Here is a 15,140-nt window from a genome sequence, read left to right as displayed (position 1 = left end):
AAGTCTCTTTTGTGTGTACTGAAGGTCAACAGTGAACCAATGCTCAACTAATGAAAGGGCATGTTAGGGAAAACCACTGCAAGTATGCAAAAGACATTACTGAGACTGTTCTGCCACAGATGAGACAAACATTTGCTTAGAGAAGAAAAAAGCAAGGCTCAGATCCTACACAGCTTGTACTCATTAAGCAAAAAGGTTGGTGACATAAAATATTTACAGTATTTAAAAAAATTATTGTCAGATAGGTTAGAATTTCTGGTGCTTGGGTAGCCTACCACTGGTGAGATCTGGGTTCAAATTTCAGTGGTGCTATTGGCTGGGTAATTGCCTATGTCTGATTTGGGAGTGGCCGGAGCCCTGCGATGGATTGGCGTCCTGTCCAGAATATTCCTGCCTTGTGCCCAGTGTTTCCAGTGGAACTGGACCTGCTGCATCCTTGGCGGTTGATGCAAATGAAATTATGTTAAATATATTTTATTACATTACAGTACACACAGCCACATATATGATTTTGGGAAAGATCTTCAGATTTTATTTAATTTATTCAATTTATTTGGGTCCCATGAGTACAATGGAGTGCAAAAGCATTACCAGATTTTCTTGACCAATTCGAAGGGCTAAACAGATCACCAAAAAAAGGAACAACAATAGCATTGGTTGAGGAAATATTTTATTTAAATCCTTTAAGATTATTTATAGTTGTAAAGGATTTATAAATAGAACTTGAAATCAGAAGCTTACACAGAGACCTTTTGATCTTGTCATACATTCCTGAAGCTTACTAGCACACATCCACATTAGTATGGGGCACAGAGATTAAAAGCATGAATGCAGCTTACAACAATACCACATAAACAGCTTCAGTTGAATGCTTAATGAGACTGGCAGCATTTTTCTGATGTTATACTTATCCCAGGTCTGCAAGTCTTTTAAGTGTGTACTTTGTCTATGTAGCATTGATCCGGTGAGTGCGAGCGTTTACGCTCAGTCTGCTTTAACTCTGTACGGTTTGGGTCGTGGTCATTCTTTGGACTCTTCTCTAATTGACCTAAATGCAGAAATTGGTACCTCATTGATTAATATTTCCAAAAATACTCCGTCATAGATTGTCACAGAAATACTGGAATGTTACTATCAGCTACTCATTTGCATGCCTAAGTAGAGCATCTTCAAAGGCCAAGGTTCTAACAAGGATGTTATTATGGTAACCTTGAGTTATCATCTAGAAAAGCTACACTGTTGCTTATATTAAACCCTGTAAAATGCCACATTTTGATTTCAAGGCACAAATTTAGCCTGAATAAGTAACAGCTCGGCTTGTTAAAATTAATCTGCAATTTAACTTTTCTTTATGCTTTTGTGGTGAACCTAAGTCCCACAAGTCACAGTGCATGAGTTTAAAGCTAAATGTAAATGAAAAGGGTACACGTGCAAATCACAGGGTCACAAACATACTCTACAATGATGTTTGCTTCTAACAAAACAAGCCCGGTATCAGAAAACATTCATGTGTCAATTATTTTAAGAGGGGCTCACGTTAGAACATTAGTCTACAACATGCATCAAATTTGGCCAATATGCCTTTATTTATAACTGAAATGTTTTATACGTACATGCATGAGATGGCATCGTTTAAAAGCCAGTCTATCTCAGAAACATTTAGGTGAAGGCCACATACGCACTGCTACATTACTGCTGACCCAGACGTGTAGAACTGGACAACTTATAGCACCATTAATCACATACGTGGCACCTGAGATGTGCAATCTGCTCACTTAAAAAATGCACATATCTTAAAGCTGCAGTATGTAAATGTTTGTGTCAAAATGTAACATATTAGCAGTCAAGTAAAATATGTTTTGTGCTTTTTTGTGTCACTTTTTATTTATTTTAAATGTATCTTACATAGCAGCTTCATCCTGATCAAGGTCACAAAGTTTTTAAGAACAAAGTTCTAAGCTGAAACAAACACTGAGCGTAAAGAGAGAGCACACCCTCGACAGGGCACCAATCCATCACAGGGCATCACACAATTACCCATTTACTTATTTACCCAGGCACATCTATGGGCAATTTTGGGCAGCCAGTTGATGTACTGGGTTGTTTTTAGGAAGTGAGAGGAAACAAGAGTGCCTGGAGGAAACCCATGCAGACACTCCGGCAACATGCTAAACTCCATAGGTCCTCAAGACTTGCATTAAAGCCAATTTAGAAAATAATTTAATGGGGTGCTTGGGTGGTGCAGTAGCCTAATGCGTTAGCCCATCACCGCAAAGATCTTGAGCCATCACCCTGGCCACAGTTGGCTGTGACAGTGAGAATATGTCGAATAGGTTACTCATTGCTGCTGCAACTATGGCCTGTGCCTGCTTCAGGCACCTGCATGAGAGATAGATGATTCACAGACAGCAGTGTCTCACTGCACTATGTCTATCCGCCTCAGGCAGGTAAACAAACAACAGGTGATTGCACACGTGTCGGAAGGGGCATGTGATGGCTTGCAGCTCTCCTTGTTCAGGGCAGAGGTAGTGCAGTGGGGGAGGAAGTTACAATTAGGAAGTGGACACGACTAGATTGGGAGGAAAAGGGAAGAAAGAACGGGGGAATGCAAATAACGGTAAAGCTGGATGCAGCTGAATTTAAAGCTGAATTTAAATGTCATCATATTTTGTCACAGATTCACAACAAAACCTTGGCTCATGCCTTAATACTTCTTTATTGTGTTTGGCCTTCATCCATGAAAACTACTATTAAAATCTCTTCATATAAACAATTTAAAATGTTTTATATTGCATATTTTATATTACATACTGCAACTTTACCACCACATGAATAAACAAACAGAATGCGCTAAACTTTTAGAGTGGAAATGGATAATAAACATTAGAAATGATTGTGGATGTGCACTGTGGTAAAATTACTTTTTGCCATTCTGTAGGTTAAACGATACATAACTTCATAGCATTGTAGCAACATGGGGCGCTCAATTCAGAAAGATTCCGAGATGTATTTATTAACAGAGTAAGAAGTTATGTAGCCTTATTCAGTGTAGCTTATTTCATGTATGTCTCAGATGCCGGGCTTGTCATGAAGAAAATAGTTTTAAAGAATTTGTAGTGTGAGGGATGTAATTATATTCTTAATACATTATCAACACCATTATGAACAGTTTGCTCAGTCTTTAGATTTGCAATACAACTTTTTTTCCAAACAGAGGCTGAATTAATCTGAATCATCTATAAGTATAATATTTATGTTGCATGTACAACAATGTACTTTTTATTTATACAATAAATTGCACTGACATCATTCTTAATACCTGAAAAATAACCATTCCATCCTCATACAGATTTTGTGAAAATAATAAATGTATTTTCATGCTTATATTATTGGATCCCTGTCTGCTGTATTTCAGCTCATTTGTCTGTCCTGTAACAAACCATAAAGGACCTAACAATATGTTCTCTATCTATAGATGATCCAATAGCATGTGGTGCCTATAAAAGACCTAATAACATGTGTTTACAGGTCCTATCAAGATGTTGTGGCTATAGCTGTCCTAATAATGTGCGGTGACTATAAATTACCTAATAATGTGTGGTGACTATAAATGATCGAATAACATGTCGACTACAGATTACTTATTAATGTGTGATGACTATAAATGGATCTAATATGTTGACTACAGATTACCTAATCACGTGGTGACAAATGATTTAATAACATGTTGACTAGCGATAATACCTAATAAATAACATGTGGTGACTATAAATGATCTAATAACATGTGGTGACTATAAATGATCTAATAACATGTGGTGACTATAAATAATCTAATAACATGTGGTGACTATAAATGATCTAATAACATGTGGTGACTATAAATGATCTAATAACATGTGGTGACTATAAATAATCTAATAACATGTGGTGACTATAAATGATCTAATAACATGTTGACTACAGATTACCTAATAATGTGTTGTGTCTATAAAGGATCTAACAATATGCTATGATTATAGATGATCCAGTAACGTGACTATAAATTACCCAACTATACAGTATGTCGTGACTATATATGACTTAATACATACCATGATGCGACTACGATCTAATACAATGACGTAGTTATAGATGACCTAGAAAAATGTTGTGACTATAGATTACCTATTAAGCATTGAACATAGTTCACCAAAAGTGTGGTAGCACGCACAAGGCAGACACCCTCACAAAGCACTGTCCTTTTTGTCTAGAATTGTTGCAGTCATAAGCGTAGCTAGTAATTCTGGGTCCCATCCTTTATAGAACACACAACATGAGTTTTGGCTACGATCCTGGTCGCAGTCTTGTTTTTCTCGTGTGGTATCTGCCTGCTAAATATACTTCTTGTGCACTGAACCAATGCAGAGCAAATGTTAAATTTTTAATATGAAATATGTACACAGTGTTAGGAGTTGATTCCTTCATTACAGAGCCAAAGTTGTACAAATGTCAGATCTTTGCAGTCCATTTTTACACAAAGCAGGAGTGATAGCCTCTTAGTCTTTTTTTAATGAATGTTCACTACATTATCTAGATGATTGTACCGGTTATAGAAGATAGGATAATATTAACTGAAATAGCTGTTGTACTTAATTATATATGCATTTATTTATTCCTATAATTAGATATATTTACAGAGAAAATACTACTTTTGGACTTCTTACCCTTTTTTGATAGTAAGTCAGAACCAACCAATGGTTGAAAAGCCTGACCAGACCTGATGAGTGAAGGAAGCAGAGCTATGTGCACTGCTGTCTCCTAGTGAACATAGTAAAGCCAGTAGACCAGGTTGAAGAAGGTGTAAGTGATTGGGAAAATGACCCGCGACCACTTGTCAATGGCATTCACATCTGTTAGATCCGGAATTTTCATCCTAAGCTGAGAGGCCCGCCTCCTCAAGCGGCTTTTCTTGTGCTTGATGGGCCGCTCAAGGGAAGGAGTTGGTCGTCCATAGAGGTCACAGCCACTCAGAGGCTTGCGGTATTGGATGCTGGCACTGTCATAGGAGAACATGGTATTTCGAGGGTCACCAAGACCCCCGAGCATCTCAGCCCCAGTGAGGCGAAGGTCAAGGTTGGTGAGGGCAATGTTCCCATGGGGGTCCATCTGCAGGAAAGTAAAAGAGGGGAAGAGTTGGTGTTTAGGATGGAAATGACCAAACATATAATAAGTATCTGACGACCCCAAAAAAGGAACAACAGAAACTGGGACTGCTCACCTGGACCTTGTTGCTCTCTAGTCTGCTCTTTTCGTTGTTGCTCTTAGCAGCTTTTTCTGCCACTTTCTTCTGCAGGTGAGGACCTCGGCCGAAGAAAATGTAGTTCACAAATGCATACTCGAGCAGAGCCAAGAATACAAAGACGAAGCAGCCCATCAGGTAGATATCAATTGCCTTTACGTAGGGGATCTTAGGCAGCGTCTCCCGCAGATGGGTGTTGATTGTAGTCATGGTTAGTACAGTTGTTATTCCTACAGAAACAGTGAGACAGTAACTCATATTCAGTGCAAAAATTTTGCTTATGATGTTTAATGCTCTGTATGGTGTAGCTCTGGCATATCTAGTTGATTACTTTAGATGATATATCCCATCATTAGCATATTGTGTATTTATTTAGGCAGTTCAAACTTTTAAAAGAACAGACTGAATTTCATCTTCTCAACTGAATTCATTAAAATTTATTTAGTAATTTATTTTCACTTAACACATACACTATATGGCCAAAAGTATTTGGGCACCTGACCATGAGCTTGCTGGACATTCCATTTCAAAAACAAATGCTATTAAAACAGAGTGACCAGTTACTTTGTGACCCACTCATCACCATTAATCTTCAATTGATATGTTAAGGTTTGCTTCCAAAATGAGATATATAGGACAAGACATAAATGGGTTAATGATCTCATTTTTCAGACTGTGTGGCGGTGTGACTAGTAATTGGGGTGCTGGGGTTTCACTGGACCAGTGACTTTTACCAGGATGAAATAATGAAGAAAATAAATTAAAACCTCTTTTATATCTTCTTAAACAAACATGTTTGATTTATTAGGCGAAATGCAGGAAACACCCCGGACAGGTTGCCAGTCCATCATAGGGCAAACAGACACTTTAGTAGAATTTTAGTAGCTCCAACTGGCTTGACTGCATGTATCTGAACTCATGGGAGGACACCCACTTGGACACAGGGAGAACATGCAAACAATACAGAAAGGACCCTAGCCAACTGGCCAGGAAACAGAACCTAGGCTGTTCTGGAATTAAGTCAAGACTTTGACTTGGCCACTCAAAAACATTTTTTCATTTGGATTCTTTTGAGCCATTCAGAGGTGCACTTGCTTGTGAACTTGGGATAATTATTCTGCTGCATAACTCAACTGTGCTTAAGATGTAGGTCATAAACTGACAGGCAGAAATTCTCTGTCAGGATTTTCTTAGCTCAGCATTTCTAACATGGTGCTAATGTCTACATGGCCACAGAAATATCAAGATGATTTCATAATGGGTTTAGTGCTCAAAGTATTTCTTCTACATGGGCATAAACAAATGTAAATACTCCAGTGTTTAGCTGCTGTTCCTTATGATTAGTGTTTTTGATGACAGATTTAATTTCAATTTCAAAAACATAGAGCAATCTCATGTTTGAGTTCATGGTTCTATCATTTATGACAAAACTGTGGAAGCAAAGCATCCTCATACCATCACAATACCACCACCACCATGTTTAACTGTTGGTAAGCTCATGTACGTATGGTGAAATGCTGTGTTAGCTTTACACCAGATGTAACGTGACACAGGTCTTTTAAAAGTTTTCACCCCTGGCTCATCAGTCCACAGAATATCGACCCAAAAGTCTTGGATGTTCTTTGGCAAATGCAAATTAGCCTTTGAGTTCTTTCTGGTCCAAAGTGATTTGCACCTTGATGCAAAGATGCCACTTTTACCCTGTATTGTGAAATCATGTACATTGACCTTAACTAAGGCAAGTGAGGCCTACAGTTCTTTAGATGATTGTCTGGTTTTTTTGTGACCACCTGGATAAGTTGGCAATACATTCTTGCTAAAATTTTGGTAGGCTGGCCACTCCTGTAAAGGTTTATTACTGTTCCAAGTTTTCACCATTTGTCAATAATGAATCAAACACCCAGTGGTTCAGTGGAGTCCAAGAGTTTTAGCAATTGCTTTAAAACACTTTCAGATTGGTAGTTTTTATTGACTTTGTTTTTAGAAGGTGGCATAATGTACTGCTTGTTAAGACCTTCTAGGCTGCTTTTTTACATTGCCAGACAGATTCTATTTAAGTGATGTTTAGATTCAACAGATCTGGCAGTAATCATGCCCGGGTGTAAATAGTTAATTTGAATCCAATTGTCAACTGCATGTGGTTAACTGTTTGATTTCTTCCCGTGTCTGCGTGGGTTTCCTCCGGGTGCTCCGGTTTCCTCCCACAGTCCAAAGACATGCAAGTGAGGTGAATTGGAGATACTGATTTGTCCTGTACTGTGTTCAATATAACCTTGTGAACTGATGAATTTTGTGTACTGAGTAACTACCGTTTCTCAGAGTGTAAAACATGACGTAAAAATCGAAATAAACAATCAAACAAACTGTTTGATTTAGTAACTAGGGCTGTGACAATTACTTTTTGTACAACATTTTCTAAACAGCATTTTTTTCAGCATTGAAATTAATATTTTAAAAGAGCAAGTTGTGTTTACTTGGATTATCTTTATGCAAAGATACATGCAAAAACAAAACAAAAAAAGGCAATTTTTTTTTTCACTGCAAAGGTAGCAACAAATCATTACATTTATACACACACACACACACACACACACACACACACACACACACACACACACCTAGAGCTACCCGTGCTGCAGAGGCATCATAGTTGATCCAGAAGGAAACCCAGGACAGGATGGTGATCAGGTTTGAGGGCATGTAGGTCTGCAGGATGAAATAGCCGATGTTTCTCTTCAGCTTGAAACTCAGGGACAGACGAGGGTATGACCCTAAAAGGGCAATGGACAGAACAATGTCTGTGGGGCTTCTCAACACAAACACATGCTGACATGTTTTTGTACCATCCAGACATATTTGCATCCAACCTCTTCTAGTAAACAATACTTCAGTGTACTGTGTTTTTAGGATCTGCTACTACAAAACCAGGAATGAAATTAAATTAAAAAAAACAATGGTCAGTAAGTAATTGAACTACATTGTGCAGTTGCTGTTTACACAAATTGCTGTTTTATAGGATTTTATATAAAATAATAAATGTGAGGATAAACTACAGAATTATAAAATCTATTAGCTTTTACAAGCTTAGAGTACTTAAACTTACACCTTACAGACCTGTATTTACTGACAGTATAGTTTTTATATAGATTGTTTTATTAGTATCCGTTTGCAACATGTCCCCTTTCCCTTATGTACTGCTGCTGTGTCTATAAAAAGGGCAGTTCATTCTGCAGATTTACTGCACTACGGTGTATGAAAGTAGCTTAGACCACATTACATATTACTGTATAAGATTATCTACATTTTTACAGCAATTACAGTTCAAGTGCTCAATATTATAAGCACTTTAATTATATCATAATCATTAGCAAACATAAAAGTTTGCAATCATGTTGACATGCCCAAGTTAATTAACTTAAATGAGCCTAATTAGATTGTCTAATGACTTCAAACAGTTAGCAATTAAAAAGAGAATGAAATTAGAAAAAATGTGAAGCATATATTAATCTTTCAAAACTGGGAAAATATTAATTAATAATATTGCACATTATTTGTAAATACACTGTTGTAAGATGAGGTAACAGTTTAAATTACAGGGGAAGGAGGAGTTTGACCCTTCTAATTAATATTTTGGTTCTGGGACTGGCGTTGAGTTTAAAAGGCGTTGAGTTTCAAGGGTTTTTTTTCCATAAGGATGTATGGGAAACCTGTTTATGCGTTCCATGGTCCTGTGGATTTGCATATATTTGAGGCTAATGTAAAATAATGGGGTTGTTTTTTGACATTTATACACTGAAAATAACACAAATATAATATAAAAACACTGATATAAAAAAGCTAATTCTTACAATTTCTCATAACCTCTAGCTGTAACACAAGTTTAAAAGTGAAACAGTGAGGAAAATCCAGCTAAACACAGATACATGTGGAGCTTTCAGAGTGAACCTGATGGTTATTCCACACAAATGCAGTTTTGTCTTATATGCACACTGTGATGAAGTATTACTGCACCGCTCAAGCCGAGCGCTGAACAAAGTGACTGTTCATTGTTCATTTGAAATTAAATAAATAAATCTTTTAAAAAGAAACTGAACACGTTGAGTTTACGGGAAACGTTGAGTTTAAGGGTACACATTTCTTGACGAAGGGCGTTGAGTTTCGAAGATTTTGAGTTTAGGGGACGTTAAGTTACAAGGTACCACTGTACTCCAGTGTTCAGCTGCTAATCCTTCTCGTTCCTGTGTTTGATGACGGATTAATTTGCAAGATTAATTCTTGCAAAAATAATAAGGCCATTTTATGTCTTGCTACAGTAATACAGAAATACAGTAATTTACCCAAGATGAATCCACTTATTTGGTTAAAGAACAACAAAACTGTCAAAAATGTGGATATTTTTGCTTTGACAGAAACATTCATGAGTGCAGCTATCTTGTGATGGATTAACAAAGCAGTGCAAAGGAGTCTAGGAAATGTAGTAAACAATGCAATATTTCTAAAACTACTAAAAACTGTATAGTTTTTACTGAACATTTATTTAGAGAGTGGATAGCTGATGACAGTAACTCTTCTGTTAATTACTCTGATATACTGGCTCCACAATATTGTTAATTAACATTTAGCTCATGTGCATATGTAACCGTGCTACACTACTGGCAAACTGGCTACATAGAGTGATGACATTCAATCAGTCCTAAAGCCTTGTTGATAAAACTCAGCGAATCATTTAATCTTGTTTTGCTACAGGCTTGCTGGTTGGTGGTTAGGTATCTGGTCAAAATAATTCAGTAGCATGCATAATAGCCTAGCAGACAGTGGTAGGAGGGTGTGCTGTGTACCTGTGGCAAACACCGCCTTCTTAGACAAAGTTTCATAGCCAATAATAGAAAACTGTGGCAGTTCGATGTTTTCCACCCCTGTTACAGAGCTCCCCTTCTGCCAATAAAACTCAATGTCATCTGTGGTGTAGCCATCTGAAAGGGAGAAAGATGAAAGGAGAGATAAAAAGGGGAGAGATATACATTCAGTTATTTTATCACAGATGAGAAAAATTTGTATATGAACTTAAATCTTTAAAATACTTTAAATGCTTTGACACTGATAGCCAGCTAGATTGTGCTCTACCTTATTCTTAAGATTAGAGATAAAAGTGACTGCCAATATAAATAATTACCTGAACAATTACAGTCTATAATCTTATGTTGCATCATAAATGCTTGACGTTTTTGTTATATTTATACACTGGTAGACTATATTCCTGACTGAACAGGGAAAAGAAAGGTGCCAGCCTTTTTGTCTGCCCACTAAATCAATGTGTCATTTCACAGTGCTAGAACAGTGGGAATAGCTTTGTCAGATCTTATTTAAGCTCAGCTGAGACGATTTCACCTCCCAGCAGAGATTTAATACTTATCTTTAAAAACACAGCTCTTCAGCACATTACGGTTTATTCATTAGAGCTTCTGCTGTTCTGTCGAATGAGACATGAGCTCAGAGAAATCAGAGACTGAAATCCAAGGACTATGACAAACGCCATATATGAAGCCTGTTTGTCAACTCCATTCACAGGACATACAGATGTGTATGCTTTCTTTTTTGATTTGATGTGAATTGAATATGCTTGGAATTGAATATATGCATGGTGTCTAAAAGCAAACTAAGTGAGAGCCTAAGTCCAAATGTTCAAAGATCTACTGTGAATCTACATTCTGGTATGTTGGCGTTGTGGTTTCTCTTCCATGTTGTGTTTTGTGTCTCTGAGGTCTGACAAGACAGCGGCCCTAGAACATTACTGCAAAACACAAACCAATTTACAACTGTCCATCAGACACTGGGAGAGACAGAGAACCAGGCAAATAGAAAAACCCAACAGAGTTCCAGGTACAGCTCATAATTACAAGCATATTATAGTAATGTGTCTTATCATTTTCATTCAGTGGTTACTCTTATATGTATCATAACACAATGTGTGCGTATTATATTCATTTTCATTAATAAAATAAAATAAATAAACTATTATGATCTGGGTCACAGTGTGTTGTGTGCCACCCAGCCACTTTGGCGTAGCCAATCCAACTGCTAAATGTTTTCGGGAGGTGGGAAAATTTTTTTCCATGAATTTACACGAACATGTGGAAGATTAACAAAATTTCTCACAGACAATGACTGGAGGTAAACCCAGAACCCCAGGATCCATGTTGCTATGCCGCACCCACTCTACCGACTGTGCCAATGTGCCCTAAATTTCTTTAATATAATTTATTACTATTCATTTGTTCTGTGTTGTAAAAACATACTTTTAAATACACTGGAACCTCCATTTAACAGACAAAGTCTGGGAAACCAAATGTCCGGTCCAATAGTTTAAAGTTCCTGCGAGAAGCGCACCAAGACTAGTAGTTCAGTAATTGTCAGCTAGCCGGCACATGTCTCTCTGTTTACCGGAGTGATAGGCTTTATTTTGTTGGGAGGCTCGCTTAGTTCTCACCTTTTTCTCTGTGTTTTATGCTTAATTTTTGCAGTTCTAGTGCTTAGTTATGCACCAGCAGTGTCTCAGACACACAGAGTCCCCACTATACGATCACAGCAAACCACCACACAAGGTAAATGAAATTTTTCCCCAGTAGTACAGTACACCAATTTGAATATTTACATTTACATTTTCAGCATATAGCAGACGCTATTATCCAAAGCGACTTACAGTATACAGTCTAAGCAGTTGAGGGTTGACAGTGGTAACCTGGCAGTGGTGGGGTTTGAACCAGCAACCTTGTGACTACTAGTCCAGTACCTTAACCGCTACGTTATTTACAGGTTTTACATTACATATTTACATATCTATTTACATGGTTCATTTTACTGTTAATCATATGTGCATGTTTGGCACTTTTGTGGATCTTAGTGCTGTGTCTTCGTATATTTTCGCACCCCCTGGAAAAAAACCTTGCTGTTTCGGACAATCGCATTTTAGGGACAAGTGAATTCAATTGGATTAAGATCCGGGCTCTGTCTGGAGCATTTCAAAACTTTGATCTGGTGAAGCTATTTCTTAGTTAATGTGGAGGTGTGTTTTGGGTTGTTGTCATGCTGAAAGATAAAATTCCTCTTCATATTTAGCTTTTTAGTGAAGGCCTCACTAATATTTGAAACTGTTTATGATTCCCATCTTGACTAAAGCCATAGTTCCAGCTGAAGGAAAACGCTAATTATAGTAATAATTAGTACAATAATATAATAATATATAATGCTCCAGTAAATAAATATCAGGACAATCTTACTAGACAAGCTTAACTTCATATCAGGTTATTAGAGTCATTTTAATTGATGGCTGGTGTCACTGACTATTATTGAACATGAGTTTGAAAGTGATTCTAAACATAATCACAACTTTAATTATAGGAGGGTGTCCTTTTACCCTCTAAATGATTTCAGTTTGTTTTCAATTGAATTGCACAGATTATAGGTCACATTAAAAATGCAAATACATCTACAATGACTAATCTTGGTCTGATTTTTTTACACCACAATAACCTGGCATTTTAACAGAAGAGTGTAGACAGCAGACAGATAGAGAACACATGGCTGCTGACATGTTTATTTTGGCACACGCTTTTCAATCATTCCATGGCTGGCTGGAGATCACGGACGGTGCAGAGGACTTAGGGAAGCGTGCAGGTGAAATTCATCATTATTGATGCTGCTCAGGGGTCTGTCTGCATTAATGTGGCATAGTGCTGAGATATGGCTTTCTAAGAGAAGCCTAGGAATCATTTTGCATAATCCTCAACACTTTTTATTTTGGGATTCTGTGTGACTTGTTTAGACGTATAATGTATTACAGCATTTAAGCAACAGTTCTTGAAATATGTATTTTACTAAATCATTGATTTGTTGATTTCCTTCATTTTACAGACAACATTTGCATCACAAAGCATATTGTTATAGAAGATAAACCACAATATTCCAGATGTCCTAGATAATGTTATGTAGCTCTTTAATTTTTTAAAAATTTATTATAAATATTTTAAGACCAGTTTGGAAAACTAGGACTACTTTCATAACCTGGACACTATAAAACAATAGTCAAAACCACACTCCTGCCTTAGAGGATTGTACAAAATAATTTGTCCTTGATCATTTAATCATGTGACAGGTTCAGTAAAGCCCCTAGTGAATTTGCAGTTATTGTAAAATTTTAATTTAACAAATATTAAATAGATAAACTAAACATTTTAAATGTGTTTTGAATTTCACTACTGATTTCTATTTCCAGCACATACATTATATAGCTAAAAGGATGTGGACACCTGACCATGAGCTTGATGGCCATCCCATTTCAAAACCATGGGGATACATAGGCTGCGTCCGAAATTGCATACCTAAACAGTAAGTTCTAGATTCGAGGCAGTGCGCACTGCTTGGCCGATAAAGCAGTAAGCTCTTTCAGTACACAAGTGTGCAGTATGCACGCAACCTCAGACATACTGCGTATGCCATTTTTTTATTTTGAGGTCAGGGCTCTGTGCAGACCACTGAATTTTCGCCACACCAAACTTGTCTTTATAATCAGTACTTTATGCACAGGTGCACAATCATGCTGAAACTGGAAAGGGCCTTCCCCAAGCTGCTATAAAAATGTTGGAAGCATATAATCAATTTTATCCACCTCTTATTAATAGCTGGGGCTGAACTTAATAATAGTATAGGCTTTCCACATACTTTTATATATACTTTTATATATTCAGATCAAACACTGACCATATTATACATTATACTGTACATCATTATATTGTTCATACTGTTAAAATAAATGTGCAGATGTATTAACTACAGTGATGATTAAATGAGACTTACAACTCTCTATCTCCAGGGTGCAGTTCTGCTCATCCAGTGGGTATCTCCGCAGGTCCATCATGCAGGCTGCTGTTGTAGTTATCCTAGTCAAATACCCACCAACCCATCCAAACACAAGTTACAACCACACAAGTTACAACCACACAAGTAGTAGCATCCAAGGACGATCAATTACAAGTAAAATAACAGAGTTACATTTACATTTTCATTACATTTACATTACACCCTTATCCAGAGCGACTTACAGTACTATGACACTATACAGTCTGAGCAATTAAGGGTTAAGGGCCTTGCTTTAGGGCCCAACAGCAGCATCTGGCATTGGTGGGGCTTGAACCAGTGACTTTCTGATTACTAGATCAGTACCTTAACCGCTAGGCTACAACTAGTTCCAAAAATGATTAATTATAAAAGCATATTGCTTCTATAATACTTCACTTTTTAAAGAATGCTATGCATTTGAACTGCTTTACTGTCAGAGGGCACCAGATTCATCATGTGACATTTGCAGTCTGGCGACACTTGCTGGTTAAGAGTTGGAAAAACAAGTCCTCCCTTACTTTTATCCTACACTCCACACATATTACATTTACATTTAAGCCATATAGCGGATGCTTTTATCCGAAGTGACCTCCAATTGTGGCTAAATACTATTCAAACAATTGAGGAAGCAATGTTATTTAGGAGAGATTTCAAACACAGATTAAGCAGTTCATTTTATGCCATTAACTTAGTCAGTACTAATTCAGATAAAACTCAAATAATTGAAGGTTTTATCGTAGTGCTGTTGGCATAAAAGCTTAAGACTTATAAATATTTTTAGCTTAGCTTGTAGCTTTGTATAACAGATTAGGATTGCAGGCATGGATAATTAATTTATTCATATATTCATAGTCAGTAACCTTTTCCTGATTAGTACTGCAGTGGGTCTATTGCAGGCAAGGTGGAAATACACCCTGTAGAAGACAGGCATATAATCCCAAGTATAGTCAAAGCATCAGGATATA

General features: G+C 37.1%; 1 protein-coding gene and 1 long non-coding RNA gene across 2 annotated transcripts in view; one reads left to right on the top strand and one right to left on the bottom strand.

The window, feature by feature from the left end:
- Nucleotides 1-125: 125 nt before the first annotated feature.
- On the top strand, nucleotides 126-14,311 carry LOC134315087 (uncharacterized). Its single transcript, XR_010012463.1, has 5 exons — nucleotides 126-195; nucleotides 5,335-5,418; nucleotides 11,042-11,160; nucleotides 11,802-11,882; nucleotides 14,150-14,311. It is a non-coding gene; the product is annotated as an uncharacterized LOC134315087 (long non-coding RNA).
- The window catches only part of gabrb1 (gamma-aminobutyric acid type A receptor subunit beta1), a 45,771-nt gene continuing 34,873 nt past the window's right edge, over nucleotides 4,243-15,140 (bottom strand). The window contains exons 5-9 of the mRNA XM_062996025.1: nucleotides 14,134-14,216; nucleotides 10,119-10,253; nucleotides 7,899-8,051; nucleotides 5,260-5,510; nucleotides 4,243-5,147 (exon numbers count right to left, since the gene is read on the bottom strand). Of these exons, the coding sequence (XP_062852095.1) occupies nucleotides 4,800-5,147; nucleotides 5,260-5,510; nucleotides 7,899-8,051; nucleotides 10,119-10,253; nucleotides 14,134-14,216 (970 nt within the window). The 3' untranslated portion in view covers nucleotides 4,243-4,799. The remainder of the gene's footprint in view (nucleotides 5,148-5,259; nucleotides 5,511-7,898; nucleotides 8,052-10,118; nucleotides 10,254-14,133; nucleotides 14,217-15,140) is intronic.

This window comes from Trichomycterus rosablanca, chromosome 5, assembly GCF_030014385.1.
Source record: "Trichomycterus rosablanca isolate fTriRos1 chromosome 5, fTriRos1.hap1, whole genome shotgun sequence".
Taxonomy (NCBI): Eukaryota; Metazoa; Chordata; class Actinopteri; order Siluriformes; family Trichomycteridae; genus Trichomycterus; species Trichomycterus rosablanca.
The sequence above is the reverse complement of the archived record's forward strand: the minus strand, read 5'-3'. Positions and strand labels throughout refer to the sequence as shown.